This window comes from Emiliania huxleyi (genome assembly GCF_000372725.1).
Source record: "Emiliania huxleyi CCMP1516 chromosome Unknown EMIHUscaffold_187, whole genome shotgun sequence".
In the NCBI taxonomy this organism is placed as follows: Eukaryota; Haptophyta; order Isochrysidales; family Noelaerhabdaceae; genus Emiliania; species Emiliania huxleyi.
Window position 1 is genome coordinate 107322 of NW_005200722.1, and position 16140 is coordinate 123461.

General features: G+C 67.5%; 3 protein-coding genes across 3 annotated transcripts; 2 read left to right on the plus strand and 1 right to left on the minus strand.

Moving 5' to 3' along the window:
* Window positions 1-987: 987 nt before the first annotated feature.
* EMIHUDRAFT_365482 (hypothetical protein) lies at window positions 988-5235 on the plus strand (the record flags this gene model as incomplete). The annotated part of the gene is given in 12 exon segments (XM_005782706.1): window positions 988-1006; window positions 1079-1181; window positions 1254-1282; window positions 1537-1644; window positions 1725-1865; window positions 1930-1945; window positions 1963-2094; window positions 2168-2257; window positions 2471-2608; window positions 2677-2740; window positions 2816-3040; window positions 5145-5235. Coding segments are annotated over 5 exon segments (378 nt in total), but the record flags the coding sequence as incomplete, so codon positions are not given.
* Window positions 5236-6515: 1280 nt separating this feature from the next.
* EMIHUDRAFT_233018 (hypothetical protein) lies at window positions 6516-7638 on the minus strand (the record flags this gene model as incomplete). Its single annotated transcript, XM_005782707.1, has 5 exons — window positions 6516-6524; window positions 6684-6818; window positions 6994-7088; window positions 7206-7490; window positions 7569-7638. The coding sequence occupies 5 exons, from the start codon at window positions 7636-7638 to the stop codon at window positions 6516-6518; spliced, it is 594 nt and encodes a 197-aa protein (XP_005782764.1).
* Window positions 7639-10590: 2952 nt separating this feature from the next.
* Window positions 10591-12814, plus strand: EMIHUDRAFT_456611 (hypothetical protein; the record flags this gene model as incomplete). The annotated part of the gene is made up of 7 exons (XM_005782708.1): window positions 10591-10928; window positions 11074-11194; window positions 11288-11530; window positions 11620-11694; window positions 11924-11989; window positions 12396-12450; window positions 12574-12814. 7 exons carry the CDS (start codon window positions 10591-10593, stop codon window positions 12600-12602), a joined length of 927 nt encoding a protein of 308 aa, XP_005782765.1. The 3' UTR covers window positions 12603-12814.
* Between the last annotated feature and the right edge of the window lie 3326 nt (window positions 12815-16140).

A 16140-nucleotide genomic window follows, 5' to 3' on the forward strand; every position in this document is an offset into this window, starting at 1 on the left:
AACGCCGCGCCCGAGCCCGGCGACGCCTCCCCCCCCGGCGGGCGGGGCCGCTCCAGCTGGTCGTCGTCCCGCTCCTCGGCGAGAGACACGCGCGCCGTGTTCGCGTCGGGGGGCACCCCCCGCGGGAGGAGGGAGCGCGGCGGCGCGGTGCGCGAGGCGGACCCGCCGCTCGACGCGTGGGCCGCGCTGTGGCTCTCCCAAGGCATGGCCAACGCGGTGCCGCCCGCGGTGGTCGAGCGCGCGCTCGGGGGGCGGTACTGGCGCGAGCGGCTGCGCAAGCGCGGCCACTGCTTCTTCCTGCTGCTCGAGCATTGGACGAGACACGCGCCCGCGGCGATGGGCACGCAGCCGGACGAGTCGACCAACTGGCGCGTCGTGCCGGGCCACGCGGTGCTCATCAAGGCCTTCCTGCTCGAGATGCGGCAGCGGCCGGTCCACTTGTGGCCAGAGTCGATGCGGTCGTGCCTCGCCGCGCTCGTGCAGGAGAGCCAGCCGCTCACGCAGGGCGCTCCTCAACCTCCCCTGAGCGTTGCCCTGAGCCCTCCTCGAGCCTCCTGCAGGAGAACCGGCCGCTCACGCAGGTCTTCGCTCGCATCATCGTGTCTGCGGCGGGGACAACGTCCCTCCGCCGCGTGCTCGGCGCGCTGCAGCAGCCCTCCGACTTGGAGGACCTCCCTCACCCTCCCCCCTCCCCCGAGCCGGCCTGCAGGCGCGCTGCATCAGCTGTCCGACCTGATGACGGTCGCCGCCACCGACGAGCAGCCCTCCTTACCGGGGTGCCGTGCGCGTCGGGGGGGGGGGGGGGTGCCGCCTCTTCACACGCCTCTGTTGTGACGGGCTTGCCCCCCCTCTCTTGCCTAGGTCCGGCGCGTCGGGGGAGCACCGGCCTCGCACCCCGGCCGGCTGCCGCGCGGGCGTGGGCTCGCAGCCGGGGGGGCTCTCCGTCTGGAGGGAGGGGTGGCGCGAGGGGCCCTCCGCGGCTCTGCGAGACAACGCCGCGGCCGAGGCGCGACTCGCGCGCCCCGCCCTCTTCTGCGACGGTCGGCTGGGGGCTGAGCCGAGGTCGGCCTGAGGCTAGGCGCACTCGTACGACCTCATCCTGCAGCAGATCCAGTACTTGCTCGCGTCACAGCACTTCAAGGTGGTTGGTTGCTCGCTCATCTTCTTGTGCCGCCGCCTCGACCAGCCTCGCGGCGCGTGGCCTTCCCGTCCACTGACCGCCTCCCTCCTCTCCTCCAGGTACAACCACCTCGACCGGCTCGCCGAGGAGCGGCGGATTGAGGTCCTCTCCTAGACACTTCCTAGACACTTCCGAGACACTTCCTAGACACTTCCGAGACACTTCCGAGACACTTCCAGCCTCGACCGGCTCGCCGAGGAGCGGCGCGTTGAGATGCGAGATGCGGGGAGATATGGGGAGATATGGGGAGGTCAGGCTCGCGGAGGAGCGCGTGCGTTGAAGCTCTCTCCTCGCCGCACGCCTCGCTGACTGTCACGCCGTGTCGCGGACTCGTGTGATTGTGCTCCTCATCGCAGGTGCTCTCCTGGCTGCACGACTCGCTCTTCGGCACCCTCGCGTGCCACTGGTCGCGCGTCGTCCGCTCGTCCTTCATGCACATCGCAGTGCTCAAAGTGCTGCACGAGGGGCCAACCCCCCCCCCCCCCCCCCCCCCTGCCACCCTCGCTGTCCCTCTCGAGGCTGACCCCTCCCCTCCGCAACGCAGGCCGACCGCTCCCCCTCCGTCCGCGCGCAAGTCAAGCGGACGGCGTCCCTCGACCGCCGCACCGCCTCGCTCGACCGAGAGAACCCGTCGCCCCGCGGCCTCCCCAAAGTCGCCTCGTGGAACGCGCCTCGCTCCATCTCGGTGCCGTGGGCTGGCCGCCGGCGCCTTGCGGCGGCGCCTCTTCACACCCTCGCGCCCCGAGCAGGTGCCCAGCTCGCTCCACCTCGGCAACGCGGTCGGCGGCGGCGCCGTGCCCGTCTCTCCTGCGGCCGAGGAGCGCGCGCTGTTCGGGGTGGCGAGGAACGACTCGCTCGCCTCGCGCTCCTCGTCGGCGACGCGGCTCTCCAAGACAGTCGCGTGTGACGTCGAGGCGCCAGCCCGTCAAGCGCGCGGCCTGGCGCTGCTCTGGACGGCGCTTGTTCACAGCCGCGAGTTGTGAACAGGCCTCCCTGGTGCGCATGGCATACGCAGAGTCGCTCGGCTACGTGCAGACCCTCGCAGAGGCACCTCTCGGCTCGAGCGCCGCGGCAGAGGCGGGTGGGTAGAGGGAGAGGCCGACCCACAGTCAGGCCGCGGCAGGGCACCGCGCTCTGGAGAGGCCGCCGAGAGAGACGGGGAGAGAGACGGCAACACTGGGGCGACACACGGGCGCACTGCACAAGGGCACTCAGAGGCGGCCGAGCTAGGCTGCGCGAGGTCAGCCGAGATCAGCCGAGGTCAGCCGAGATGACGAGTGCGCGGGGTAGGCGGCCGAGCAGCTCGGCCTCGACGTGGTCGGCGAGGCGGGCGGCGCCGCAGACACGCTCGCCACGTGGCAGTCGTACGCGCGCCACGCGTGGTCGGAGCACAACGCGCTGCAGCGCAAGTGCGCCGAGCTGCGCGAGCTGCTCCTGCTGTGCACGGCGCCTCTTCACACCTCCCCCCTGTTAATAGGTGGGCCGAGCTGCGCGAGCTGCTCTCGCGCTACCCGGACGCGCCCGCCCCCCCCGACGCGCAGGCCGGTCGCCGCCTCAACGGCGCGTGCAGCCCCGTCGGGCGGCAGCGACCCTAATGAGGTTTCCTGACGACGACACTGTTTCATTGACCAGCAGGCGCGAGCAGCCCCGTCGGCCAGCAGCCTTCGCGCCGGCAGCTGACTCTCTCCATGGCGGGGCTCTGCGAGTCGCACGAGGCGGGCGACGAGGAGGCGCACGCCTCGTCGGACGAGTGGTAGTCGCGCGCGGCGGTTTTGGACCCGCGCGTCGGCCTAGGCGTCGGCTAGCGGGGCGCGTGCACTCGCTCCCACCCGGAAACCTGCGCTGTTTCGCGGTTCCGCTGTGAAAAAAAAATGCGTTTTACCCTGCGAAAGACACTACTCTCCCCCTCCCGTCACTCGTCCCCCTTGGCGTGGCGCGCCTCTCCCCCAGCTCTCGGTATCGCGTACTGCACGAGGCTACCGTGGGCCTCGCCTGCGCGCTGGGGGTTCCCTGCCCTGTTGGGAAGCCTAGCTCTTAACCTGGGGTCGCTACCTAATGCGGGGCTCCTGGACGGGCGATGAAGTTCGCCTTGAATCTCTCGTCTCGCTTTCCCCCGACTCGCGTCCGTCGGGGGTACTCCCTGCCTCTGGCTCTCTGATCTCCCCCCCCCGCCCCCCCCCCCCTCCTTCCCTCTTCGGGATGAGATGCGCACTGCTGTCCCTAGAGGGGGGTCGGGTGGTGAGGGTATTGATTAGGTCATCGTGTTATTCGTGGTCGCCCACGGACGATCGCCGGAGTGGGCCGAAGGACAGAGGCTTGCTTGTGTGCGGTGGGGGCGCGCGGGCGCCCACTCAGGCTCGGCCTCCGTTGTCTCAGCCTTCAGTTCACCTCTCCTAGCGCCCGGTTTGGTGTGGCGGCCTTCATTTCGGGGTCGAAGGTGCAACACACACTTGCCCCCTGGAGCCTGGTAATCTGGCACTCGGCGTTCTCCATAGGGGCTCGGGCGTTTTTTTTTTTCGATTTCTTTTTGGGACCATTGAATTTTGGCAGAATTGAGAATATTTTTAAGTGGCGCGCACTGGTGGGGTCGAAGGTGTCGGGGCGTCGCTCGAGGAGGCGCGGCGAAGTCTTTCTCTTTGTTTTTTCCGTTTTTTTTGTTTTCTTTTTGTGGCAAACAAGAAATACCGAGGATAATACAAGTCCGCCGACTAAATGATTTTCGGCTGGCCGCAGGTCGGGCTGGACGCGGCTGTTTCGGCCGGCGGTCGGGGTCGGACACCAGCCTTTGTCGGCGCGTCAGCGCCGAAGAAAAGTTTGGAGATTTTCTTCTTGATTTCCTCTCAAAAATCCTGAAACTTCGCGAGGTGACTGAAGAGATCGCATCTCGCAATTTTCTCTGAATTTTCTCCTTGACGTTCCTTTGGCCCGCCGCGCCCCCCCTGTCCCTAGCGGCCGTGACTCATCTGCTTCGGGCGCGCTGCTCCTCGGGGATGCATGGCGAAAAGCGGCAGAGGTGATGCTCATAGCTTCAGCTTCCTAGCCCCAGATGCCCCGTTTGCCCCACTGCGTCGCCACGCTCGTGCCGTCGTGCAAATGGGTATAATGCACCCTTTGGTCGCTCGCGGCCCTGAACGCATTGGGAGAGATTCATTCGTGTACGCCAAGGGCGTGCTCAGATGGCACGAAGTAGTGTAACTCTCCACCCTCCTTGGACGCGGGGCCTTCCGATGGGACACGTCCAAAGTGACCCATCCTGCAGCACATGACGACCGCACATCGCTTGTGCAAGCGTGATCACGCGCTGCTGCACTGGAGCTGCTGCTGCTGCCTGGCTGCTGCACTGGCTGCTGCTGCACCTGTGCCGGGGCGCGCGTAAACCCCTGCCAAGGCTGCGGCCGCGGCCGCAGTGGTGAAGGCTGACATGATGATGCCGCGCGGGCGGAGTGGCGGACACGAGGACGCTGCTGCCGTCAGATGAGGGGTTGCTATCATACGCAAGCACGAGCCGTTGGCCGCGTGCACATCACCGTTGGCCAGCTGCTAAGCGCGAAACCTTGCCTTTGTGTCTGTCGGATCCGTCCAAACTTGTAGCGCTACATCTTCGGACACACACCGGCGGGCGCTTTCGAGGCGAGCAGCAGCATTTTTCTAGCCATGGACCGATTTTACGGCACGATAGCTGGGCTGCAACACATCTACACTCGGCTGCAACGGACGGCGCGCAGCGTCGAAATTTTGGGGCTTCTCGAGCGGCGGCCGGTGTGGACGCCGTTGTTTCGCGGCTCGGTCGGGCGGGGGGGACCGCGCCTGCGTTTCGCTGCGGTCGGTCGAAAATCATTTTGTCGGCGGACTTGTACAGTGCGCACAGTACTCTACTGCGTGCGGCACATGCGCGGGCTCGACGTGAGGCAGGCGACTGTCGCGGGGTGCGGGCTGCATCGCTGTGCGGTCGCGGTTCCGCTGTGCACGCGCCAACCTCCTACGCGGCCGATAGGCGACAGTCGACTCCGACAGAACATTTTCCCCCCTGTTTCTCTCGTAAGTTTCCTCAAAATATTATCACGCACTTTGGAGCACTTTGGACTTACGTGTTACGAGACTTTATGGAGGAAATTTTGGTGAGGCGTCTCTCTCTGTCTCACGGGCGACGGGTGGCGGCTTTGGACCTTTGCGAGAGGTGGCGAGCGGAGCCAGAGCGGTGTAGGCGCGTCCACGCGGCGCAGCGGCTCTCCCGCGAGCCCGGCCCCTCTCGTAGCCGCAGCCGTAGCCGCAGCCCCAACACTCTTGCACCGCTCCTTGTCCTTCCCCCGCCCGGGAACTTCCCGTGTCGGGTTGTGTGCTTGTGACGGAGGGGTGAGGGGACGCACGGATTGTGAAGATCCCTCAAGATCGTGCGGCAGGGCGGGGGCACATGTCCCTAAATCCCATCTCGTCTCAAGAGTTTGACCGTTTTATTTATTTATTTACTGCCCGACAATACACGAGAGCAACGCAACGCCCGGGGGGGGGCGGGGGCGCGCGCACCAGAGCTCCCAAGCACTACACCACGACCTCGCCCACCATCAAATAACGCGCTGTCCTCACCATCCCTGCGCTGTGCGCCACATGCCGCCCGTCCGCGTCGCGCCCCACGCTCGCATGCACGCGCATCACGCCTTGGGGGTGCGCAATCCGAAGCTCCGCGCCCGCCTCGCCGCCGCCGCCGCAACCTCCGCCGCCGCCGCCGCGAACAAGCTCGTGTGCGACGGTGCCCGGGACGGCTGCTGCGCATGCGAGCGCGAGTGCGCCGGTGCCCGTGTGTGCGTGGTGGACGCGGCTGCCTGCCGAGACGCGGGAGAGGAGGTCGCACCTGCATGCATGTGCCACCCGCATGCATGAACCAGTGAATACACAACGCAGTCACTGATTCTCAACTCGCATGCATGTGCCACCCACCGAGGCCCACCGAGGCCCACCGAGGCCCACCCCTCGATGTGCGCCCGATGAGCTCTAGAGAGGGGAGGGAAGGGCGCACTCTGCGGCAGCGACGGCCCCGCCCCCCGCCAAGCAGTGGTCGCGGCGAGCGCTCAGCCAGAGCAGCCGCATCCCCGACGGCCGCGCTTTTAGGCCCACCCGCCCCGCCGCCTCGTCGAGCAGCGCATCCACCTGACACGGACGACTCCTCCCTCCCCGCCGGGCGTCTTCTGGTGCGCCGCCGCTCCAGCAGCGTATCCACCGGTTGGCCTCACCATTCTCATTGCGAGGGCTACAACGACGGTGATTTACTATGTGGTGGCGGCATCCACCGCTTCCCACACGAGAGCGGCGGTCGCCTCCTCCGCCGCCTCGTCCCCTCTCAGCCCGCCTAGACAAAGAAGTATCCCGCCGCTGTATTTCTGTTCACACGTGATGTCCGCCTCGTCCCCTCTTAGCCCGCCCTCCACGGCGCGCACAAGCACCTGCAGAGGTGCGGCCGAGATGCGGCCGAGATGCGGCCGATATGCGGCCGAGATGCACAGAGCACCTGCGGGTTCCCGGCCACGTCGACGATCGTCGCACGGAGCGGTCGGTCTCCCAGCCTCAGCCCCTCCTCCTCCGGCCGCCCTGTCGGCAGCAGCGCGTGCCCGCCAAGCTCAAACTCGACCCGCAGCGGCGGCGCCTGCTCCAGACCCGCGGGCAGAGTGTCCTCTCTGTGTGTGTGGTCTTGTGCTGTCTGTGTGTCGCTCCACGCGTGGCCAGCATCCTCCGTCCTGCGCCCACCCATACCGCGGTCGCCCAGTCTGGCTGTGTGTCTCTCGCCTCTAGCTCTCTCTCCCGCGCGCCTCGCCGCGCACGCCCGCGATCGCGACGGGCGGCGCGTCGGTCGCAGGGAGCGTCACCGACATGGCCTCTCCTGCGCCGCTTGCCCAGAGGCGGACGACCGCCGAGCCTGCTGTGAAGACACCGGCGTCAGGGAGTGAGCACGGCAGCATGCAGCGGGCTCAGAGCCTGAGTACACAGAGAGTGTGAGTGCGCGTCGGTGCAGGGATCTGCATTCCATCTAGACGCCCGCCGTCCGCCTCGCGCAGCGCCATGCCGTCGTCCGCAGCGACGAGTGCAGCCGCCGACGCGAAGTTGGCGCAGTTGGAGCGCCAATCGATGCCGCCGCCACGTGAGACCTGAGCAAAGTGGTAGTCGGCGGCAAAGCCGGGCTTTGACGGCGGCGCCACGACGGCCGCTTTGAGCGTGCTTGTGACGCCGCCGCCGACGCCGTCGATGGCGAGACCCGTCGAGTCGGGGCCAAGCGCGGCAACGATGACCGCGTCGCGAGCGGCACCAGCCGGAGGGAGGTCTGCAATGTTTGCAGGGCAGCAAGCGGGTTTAATACCGATCGGTGCTGAGCCTCAGGGCCGGCGGTGAGCGCTCGCACCGGCAGCTCGGAAGACGACGCCTTTGGAGGTGCCGCCGCGCATGAGAGCGGCGCGCACGAGCCGCGCCATCGAGGTTGCGGCTGCAGCCAGTCCAGCCGAGCCACCCGAGCCACGCAGGCGTGTATCTGGCGGCCGACCGTCAGTGCACGGAGTTGCCCCTTCTCCGACTGCCCCGCTAGCTAGTTCACGAGTTCGCGGGAGTGACCCCATGCGTCAAACCCGAGACCTAGCGCGGGTGGGTTGGAGGGGGGGTCGCTGCAAGGAAGGGCTGTGTAAGAGGCCGATCCCCGTAGTCCGCCCCACTCCTCCCCATCGGGCCGCATAAGCGGCCACGCCTCGCAGATTCGTTTCTCGCGCCTGGCCCTGGCGCCTGGGTCAGGCGCGCGGGGGAACCCCCGGGTCGCTCGACCAGCGATCCGAAGAGTGGCCGCTATGCGAAGGAAAGAGTGGGGCCCTCGGGGTACGCCTCGTCCGGCCCCCTCCGAGGGGGGAAGGGAATTGCGGGGTCCCCACGGGCGCCTCAGTTCGGCCCTCCCGAGGGGGGGAGGGGAGCAAGGGGGTGGGGGGATTGGGGTGGTGGGGAGGGGTCTCGGTTTCATGTGGCTAATACTTTCTCTTTCAGCGGGTTCCGCGAGCGTTGTTGTCAGTGGGTGTTGATTCGTTGTTAGCAGATCAAGACACAGAGCTCTCACAAATCACAGCGATTGGGTGGTGTGCGGTTCTTGCCGTAGTTCCCTCTTCGGTAGTCTCCCAGCCCCGGCGCCGCCTGGACGCCTCGGCGTGTCACGAGTGCAAGCCGCTCGCGGTTCGTAACGCCCGCTTGCAGGCTCGTGTGGCGGGCCATCCCTTGCGGGATGGCTTAGCGGGTTCGAGCCGACAGCGACCGTCGCACCCGTGTGTGTGGACCACCAAACACCAGTTAAGATCTCGAGGCGCGATCCGGTGGACAGGACATTGTGGCCGTCGAGCGCCGCCCTGGTATCCTCGCGCTTTCGCTTCCGCCGCTTCGCCTTCCCCTTCGTGCGTCGTCTCCTTGCTCGTTGCTGCGCAGCACAGGATGTAGACAGTAGAGCAGAGAAAGAGTAGAGATTGCAGACATGTGTAGTTGAGGAACCTTCACCACGCTCGAATCGTGTATTCATTATCACTAGGAGGCATACACGTAGGCCCTCTCCAGCCCTTCTTGTACAGAGCACTTGGATACGGTGTTTGTTATGACCTGCGGCTGCGCGCACACACCGGCCATAAGCCCATAACACCGACAGAGCACCGCCAAAAGTACATAGGTGCGGGTATGTGCGATGCATCTTAGGTGCGGGTATGTGCGATTTGCGGGTATGGACGATTTGCACTGCCAGGGTCGATTGACGGCGGCTCGCGGTGGCCCGTCAACCGAGCAGACAGCGCCGAGGCGACGAACGGGAGCGGGGAGCGCATCGCGACAGGGAGGGTGGCTTGGCCGCACGAGGGCCGGCGGCGTCACGCCCACGATGATGTCGGCACGCACGCAAGCGGCTTCCGCAGCGTTGGCCGCCAGGCGCACGCGGCGCCATCAAAGGCGATCGGGTGCGACTTGGCCGCGACGACGCAGCCGACGAGAGCGTTGAACTCGCAGTGCAGGGTGCGAGAGGGCGGCGGCGAGCGAGCGAGGCTGCGGAGGGGAAGGAAAAGGATGTAGAAGAAGGTGACCGAGAGCGAGAAGAGAAGGATTCTTCGCAGGCCACCATGTTTCGGCTGGGAGGCCTTGAAGAGCTTTCGCTTCGCAGGCTTCGCGGCAGGCATGACTTTGGCGTCCTCCTCCTCAATCAACCACGCACGGAGGCCATCCGGTGTGCGCCCAGTAGATTCGCGCACACCTCGCTTCGGCGAGGCACGGCGGCGACGGGGCGACGTCGTCGACGGGTGGGTCGTCGACTGGTGGGTCGTCGGGCGGTTGATGTCCATCGGGAAGTGACAAAGGATTTTTTTCCCGCCTCGCTACCCTCCTCCAACCCCCAGCGTCCATGAATGGCCCCCAAGCGTCCAGGCCAGGCATTGCATCTGATATCTCGGGTGTCCAATATATAAGGCCGCAGCGTGGTCCGGTAGAACTTCGCTGGCCCGCCGCGTGGAGCCCGTCGCAGCACTTCGCCGCACCACTGTGGACCAGACAGGGCCGAGATGACGGCCTGCGGCCAGGCCGGCAGGAAAACCGTCTCTGTGCGAGCGCGTCGCCGCGTGCAGGAGAAGGAACGACTCGCCAACCGGCCTCTCGCTGTGTCTCCGCCGCCGCAACTCCGCCGCGCCCGCGGTCCGTCTGTGGGGTGGTTTGGGCAGCTGAGTACGAACTGCGGGATGGCGTGCGGGCTTCTCCTTCTTGCTGTATTCCTCGGTTGCCTGCCATCCGTTGGCGGCACGGCAACCGTCCCCGTCAGCCGCACCGTCGTCCGCGGCCGCCACATCCTCACGAAGAAGGAGTACCTCGACACCTTTGCTGGCGACACGGCTGGGTGGGCACAATACATGGAGGACCAGTACTTTGCCGAGCAGGGCGTGTCCCTCACGGCCGACGCCGAGGAGCGAGTCAGCAACAAGCCAGGGGAGACGCTCGGTCAGGCGAAGAGCCGGCTCTTCTTCAATCGCGTCCGCAAACCAAACATGCATCCAACCGCGGCCGTCCAGGCGATTCCTTCGGTCACGAAAGAGGTGAAGGCGCTCGCGACGAAGCTGGATGCGTTTGGCAAGGTCTCCACCGCCATCCAGAAGGAGCTGGCCATCCTCCAGGCGGGCCTCGGTCCCCTCCCCTCCGCAGGCGGCTCTGCCTCCTCCTCCTCCTCCTCCTCGTCCTCCGCATCACCGTCCAAAGAGGTGCCCTCCGGCGTGGCGGCCGAGGGGGGGAGCAAGGAGGCCAAGAGCTTGACCCCGTCCAAGCGGGCCGCCGCCGCCTCGCCGGCGTCCGCATCGCGCCCTGTCCGCAACGGGCGTGCCGCCGCCGCCAAGCCTAGCATGTGACTCATAGCCCGTCGTCCCCGCACTCGCGGTATGGGCTTCCGCTCGTGCATTGTTCCCGAGAGCGACGAGGGCGAGAGCTCTGGTGACGAGTGCGGCTCGGCGGCCGCGGAGGCGGCGTCCGACAGTGAGTCGGAGTCTTCCCTCCTCGAGCAGGCCATACGGGCGGCGGGTGATGTGTGCGGGCCGTCGACATCGGCCGTGGAGACGGGCAACTCTCTCGAGGCGGGCAACTCTTCCGACGAGGACGCCTCTCACTGCGAGACGCTCGGGACCGACGACTCCTCCGATGCGTCCTACACCGACGGCGACTCCTCCAGCATCGACTCCGATGTCGGCGGCGCCTCCGACGAGGACAGCGACGCGTCTTGGTTGCCCTCCGACTAGGCGTCGGCGCTAGACAGAGAGGAGAGAGAGTATCATAGTATATGCGTGCTTCTGTGTGTGTGGCGACGCGTTGTCTGCCGCTGTCTTGCTTATTACACCTCATAGACATGTGGTGCACCTGGCACTAAGGCACCTCCCCGCGAAAAAGACACATCTAAACCCGGCTGACGGCGGCCTTACAATTTTCCTAGCAAGCCTCTACTGCTTCGTTGTCCGTCGTCTGCTGCTGTACGATTCTGGCCTCTTCTCCGTCGCGAGGGCCCCGCCCCCCTCGAGGGGGGGGCGGGGCCCGCGCAGGAACCCTCTAGTCATAAAAAAAACCGGGTGGCCGCCGCCGAGCGAGGCAAAGGCCTCTCTAGCCTTCGAGCTCCCCTCCCGCTTGGCCGTCGCCTCTAGCGAGATGGAGCCGTCTCGCCGCGTCGTCGGCAAGCGCCAGGTCCGGCCCAACATGGCGCGCCAGGACTTTGGGTATGTCGAGCGCTCACGTGCTGCTGCAAACAAGGGGATGAAGGGCGTCAAGCCCAAGCGGGAGGACGAGGAGGACGGCTCGGCGCCGATGCGATCGGAGAAGGATGCCCGCAGCCTGGTGCGTGCACCCTCGCCTCCTATAGCTGGACGAGCGACGCGCCATCGTCCATGCTCCGTCCTCACTCCCGCACGCCCCGCCGCGGCCAGACGGTCGACTTCACAAAACTGGACATGGCTACGCTAAAGCGCTACAAGCGGCACTACCGGCTGAAGACGCGCCAGGCGCGGCCGCCGCCCGCCGCCTCGGCTCGCCTCGGCCCGTCTTCCCTCCCTTGATGGCGTGCTAGCGGTCTCGCCGCCACCGCCGCTGCTGCCGCCGTTGCCGCCGCTCCCGCCGCTGCCACCTCCCGCCTTCGCCGCCGCCGCCGCCGCCGCCGCCGCCGCCGCCGCCGCCGCCGCCGCCGCCGCCTCCGCTGCATCCGCTCACCCCACCCTGCCCCTCGCCCCGCAGAACGTGACAAAGACAGAGCTCGCGCTTGCGATCGCGAAGCACTTTGCTGCGCAAACTGTCGACGAGGCTTGCGCTCTTTCAGCTCTCTTGGCCCTGAGACCACCCCCCTTACCTTTCGCGAGCCGTGCCCTTGTCCGCCCCCTCCTCTCCCCCCCGCCCTCCCTCCCACGGAGCGGAGGAGAGGGCGGCTGTGAGAGACCAGTCGACCCATCGTTTGCCCACCCCTTCTCACGCCCAATCTGTCTCACTGCGGGGCTGTGACGAACCGTCTTGCGTGGCCGAGCGGCGGCTCTAGCTGCGGCTGTGCGGACCGTACACACCATGCTAATCCTGAGCCCCGCCGGCGGACAACGACATCCCCAGCCCCCCAGCCCCATCCCCGCCCTCGCGCCGCCGCGCGTTTAGCCCCTGCACACAACCTGATGCCCCGCCCCCGCCCACTGCCCCCCTCCCCCCCCCTTCCCCCCGACAGGCCGACACGATCTCGCTCTTTATGTATTCCGCGCGCGCCAACAGCTTGCAATACGGCAGCCAACACCCCCAACCCCCCCCCCCCCCCCCAACCCCACCACCCCACTGCCCCGCCACCGCCACACAGTGAGCCACACGCCGGCACGCGGTGACGCCCCTCCTCCTGCTGTGCCGGCCAGACCGGCGCGACTACCTCAACGGCCGGTGATCGGCGGCGGCCGGCCAGAGGCCGCGCGTGCGGAAGCAGCAGCGTGGATCGAAGGGGTCGAGGCCGGCTGTCCCCCTCCCTCTCCGCCCCTCTCCGCCTGCGCGGAGCAGCGGTGCTGACTGCTGGTGCTGCGGCGCCATCTCCATCTCGGCAAACCTGCAGCCGAATGTGTGCGCGTCGTTCTTACATGTTATACCCTGGGTGGTGTGGCCGCTGGTGGGTAAAAAAGCGAAGTGAGGCGCGCCGGGGGGACAGCCGCCGGCGGCAGGTGGGGGCTGCGGCACGGCAGGTCTCCCCAGGAGCCAGAGAGGTGCAGCGCTGCACGTGCAGAGCGTGCAGCACACATCACAGTCATCAGGTCACAGGCAGGTCACAGCAGTTCGAAGCAGTCAAACGGTCATGCTAGTTGCTAGAGATAGCGACGCCCTCCCTCAGCCCGAATTCGCCAGGAACGCGGCAGCCGAGGACTGCTTCGGCGCCACCGGCGCGGCTGCTGGCACAGCTGCCGTCGCGGCTGCTGTCGCGGCTGCGGGTGCGGCTAGAAAGGCGGAAGCTGACGATGCTGGTGCGGCGGCGGGCGCGGTAGGCTGCGGCGGCGCGGTAGGCTGCCGTGCTGTCGCCGCACCGGCAGAGGCGGACGCTCCCTTAGGGCGGGCGGCCTGCTTTACCTTTGCGCGCAGTTTCCGCAGCGCGTCGACAGCGACCAGAGAGACAGTGAGCGAAGCGCCCGCACCTGTTCACGGTCAAAAGCATGAGAGGCGCCCTTCACGCAAGTTACGGCTTGGCATCTGACAAGACGCGCCCGCGGGCGAGTTCATCTCGAGGGGAAGCACCGCCCTCTCGAGGTCGCGCCCCTCGCGCAACATCTGCTCGAGGTTGACATACGCCTGGCCAAGCTCCTTTTCCACCGAGCCTGTTCACATGCGAGACGTTTGAACCTTGTTCACGATTGCAGCGGCGAACGCTGTCTCTGGCGCGCCGGCGGCGCCACGGCCCTTGAGCACAAAGTACACGTCGGAGTCCTACATATTCAAACACGCACGCTGCAAAACAGAATGTTGTGAACAAGTCTCGTGCGCAGCCGTAACAAGGCGAGGGCCTGCTCGTCCTCCGAGCGAAGCGCCTTGCCAAGCGACTCTGCGGCGGCGGAGCCGTCGGTGAGGGGGAGCGAGTGGCTGAAGTTAACGTCGCACTGCCCGCCGCGGCACTGCACGGCGCCGGTCTTTAGTCGCGCGGCCCCGGGGTCAAGCTCGAGAAGCTCCACCTCCACCCACACAGACTCGACCGACTCGCCGCCGCGCAGAGCCTCGGGCAGCGAGAGCGAGCGGACGTCCACGCGCAGCGCTCCTGGCCCGTCCGCCGCGGCCGCCTCTGACGCGCCCGCAGCGCCCGCCTTGCCTCCTCCCCTGCCGCGGTAGGCTGACTGTATCGTCGCCGCAGCGGCGTCGGCCTCGGAGCGCTCGGCGGGTGCGCGCAGCGAGACGGCGCTGGGTGGCGGTGCGTCGCGCAACGCCATTACGACGGTGAGGCTGCCCGCGGGCTCGCCCCTCGCGTCGCGCAGCGGGAGCGTCTCGTCGAGGTGGTGCGAGGTGAGGAGGTCTGCGAGGGGCAGGTCGGCGTAGCCGAGGAGGCCGCTTGCATCCTGCGAAAGGGAGGGAGAGACACCGATGTCGTGGGGAGTCGCTAGGGCGACTATTAGGGCAGGCGAGGTAGGGCGGGCGTCTGAATGCGTTCACCTCTTCGTTCTCATCGAGGACGGAGAAGCGCAGCGCCGTGCTCTGCAGGTACTTGGAGAGCCGGCCATCGAGGTCGACGCCGAACCGGAACTCGGCCTCGAAGCGCGGGTCGGTGCCCGATGCGGTGGCCGTCTCCTGCTCACCGAAATCGAAGAGGTCGAAGTGGACGTACGGGGCCGCGCGCAGGCCGTGCGCCCGCAACCGGAGGTCGGTCGCATACCTGACGCTCACCGTCAGCTCGCGGTCGCGCGATCCGGCGCCGATCGGGGCGAGGGCGAGCGAGGCCACGTCGGGGAACTGCTGCATGAAGGCGGCGACGGCCGCGTCGATCCGCCGGCGCAAGCACATCGAGAAGACGAGCAGCCCGACGGGCCTCGCGGACGCACGCGCGGGGGGCTGGCCAGCTGGCTCCGCCGTGGCGGGCGGCAACGCGTAAAGGGGGGCGGACTTGGAAAGCGCGCCCTTTGGCGAGTGGAGCAGCTCGCGCAGGGGCACATCGCAGGTTGCAACCCGCTGGCACTCGACGCCCCACGACTGGTGGAGCTCGAAGCGGAGCGCGGCGGTGGCGAGGTAGTGCAAGAAGAGGTCGTCAACGGTGAGGACATACTGCGCGGTGAAGCCGTACGCAGGCGAGAGCCCCGCCCGCAGCGGCGTCGCCTGGGTCTCGTGCTGGAAGAAGTCGAGCGATACGAAGGTTGAGGGGCGGCCACCAAAATGCTCCTCGGCGAGCGAGCACGAAACGACAGACACCTCGAACATGTTCTCGTCGGGCGACACGTCGAGCTCCGTGCGCGCGCCCTCCGAGATGAGTGAGCCAGCCACCGACTCCTCGTCCGCTGCCCGCGGCAGCGGCGGCGCGCTGGGGGCGCGGCCCGACAGGTACTCGCTGCGCTGCGCCTCGAGGGCGGCTGCGCGCTCCGAGTGTCGTAGAGCACTCTTGCTTGCCGTCGCCAGCTCTCGCGTTCGGAGCTGCAACTGCTTTTGCAACTGCGATCGCTCCTCCGCCTCTCGCCGCTTGTGCGCGTCGAGCTCGGCGCGCAGCGTCTCGGAGAGGCGCTGTGCGATGGCTAGCAGGCCCTCCGCCTTCTCGAGAGCGACGCGGAGCTCGTTGTTTTGCGCGAGCACCTCGTGCACCTGCTTCTTGGCGAGCGGGGAGAGGCCGAGCTTGGAGAGGTCCGTGTCCTGCAGCCGCAACGCCGACGCGCCGTCCCGCGCCGCCGCTCCTCCGCCGTCCGCTGGCGGCTGGGCTTTGCCGCTCTTGGCCGCGGGCGTGGCCCGCACCAGCGCCAGGGCGCGCTCGAGGTCGTCGGGCGACACGCCTGTGTCGCCCACGAGTGTGGCGACGCGCTTCTCGAGGCACTGCACCTCCTGCCGCGCCTGCCCCGCCTCGGCCTGCGCGCGCTGCACCTGCCGCTTGGCGGCGTCGCGCTCTCCGTGCGCCGAGGCGAGTCGCGAGTCGCTCGTTGCGTGGGCCTCAGCCGCAATCTGCGCCTTGTCTTCCGCATCCTTGACCCTCGTGCGCAGCCGCTTCACCTCCGCCTCGCGCTGCAGCACCTGCTGCTTGAGGACGGAGAGCTCGCCCGCCTCCGCCTCGGAGAAGACCTGCGACAGGATCCGCTCGTTCTCGCGCTCCAGATCCACCTTCTCTGCCCGCAGCCTCTCCACCAGCAGCGCCGCTTCCTCACCCTCGTCGGTAGCCAGTTGTAGTCGTTGCGCCTCCTGCCGCAGCCGCGTGCTCTCGCTTCGCTCCTCGCGGATGACGCGATTCATCTCGCTCAGCTGGGAGAGTACCTTCTCGTGGT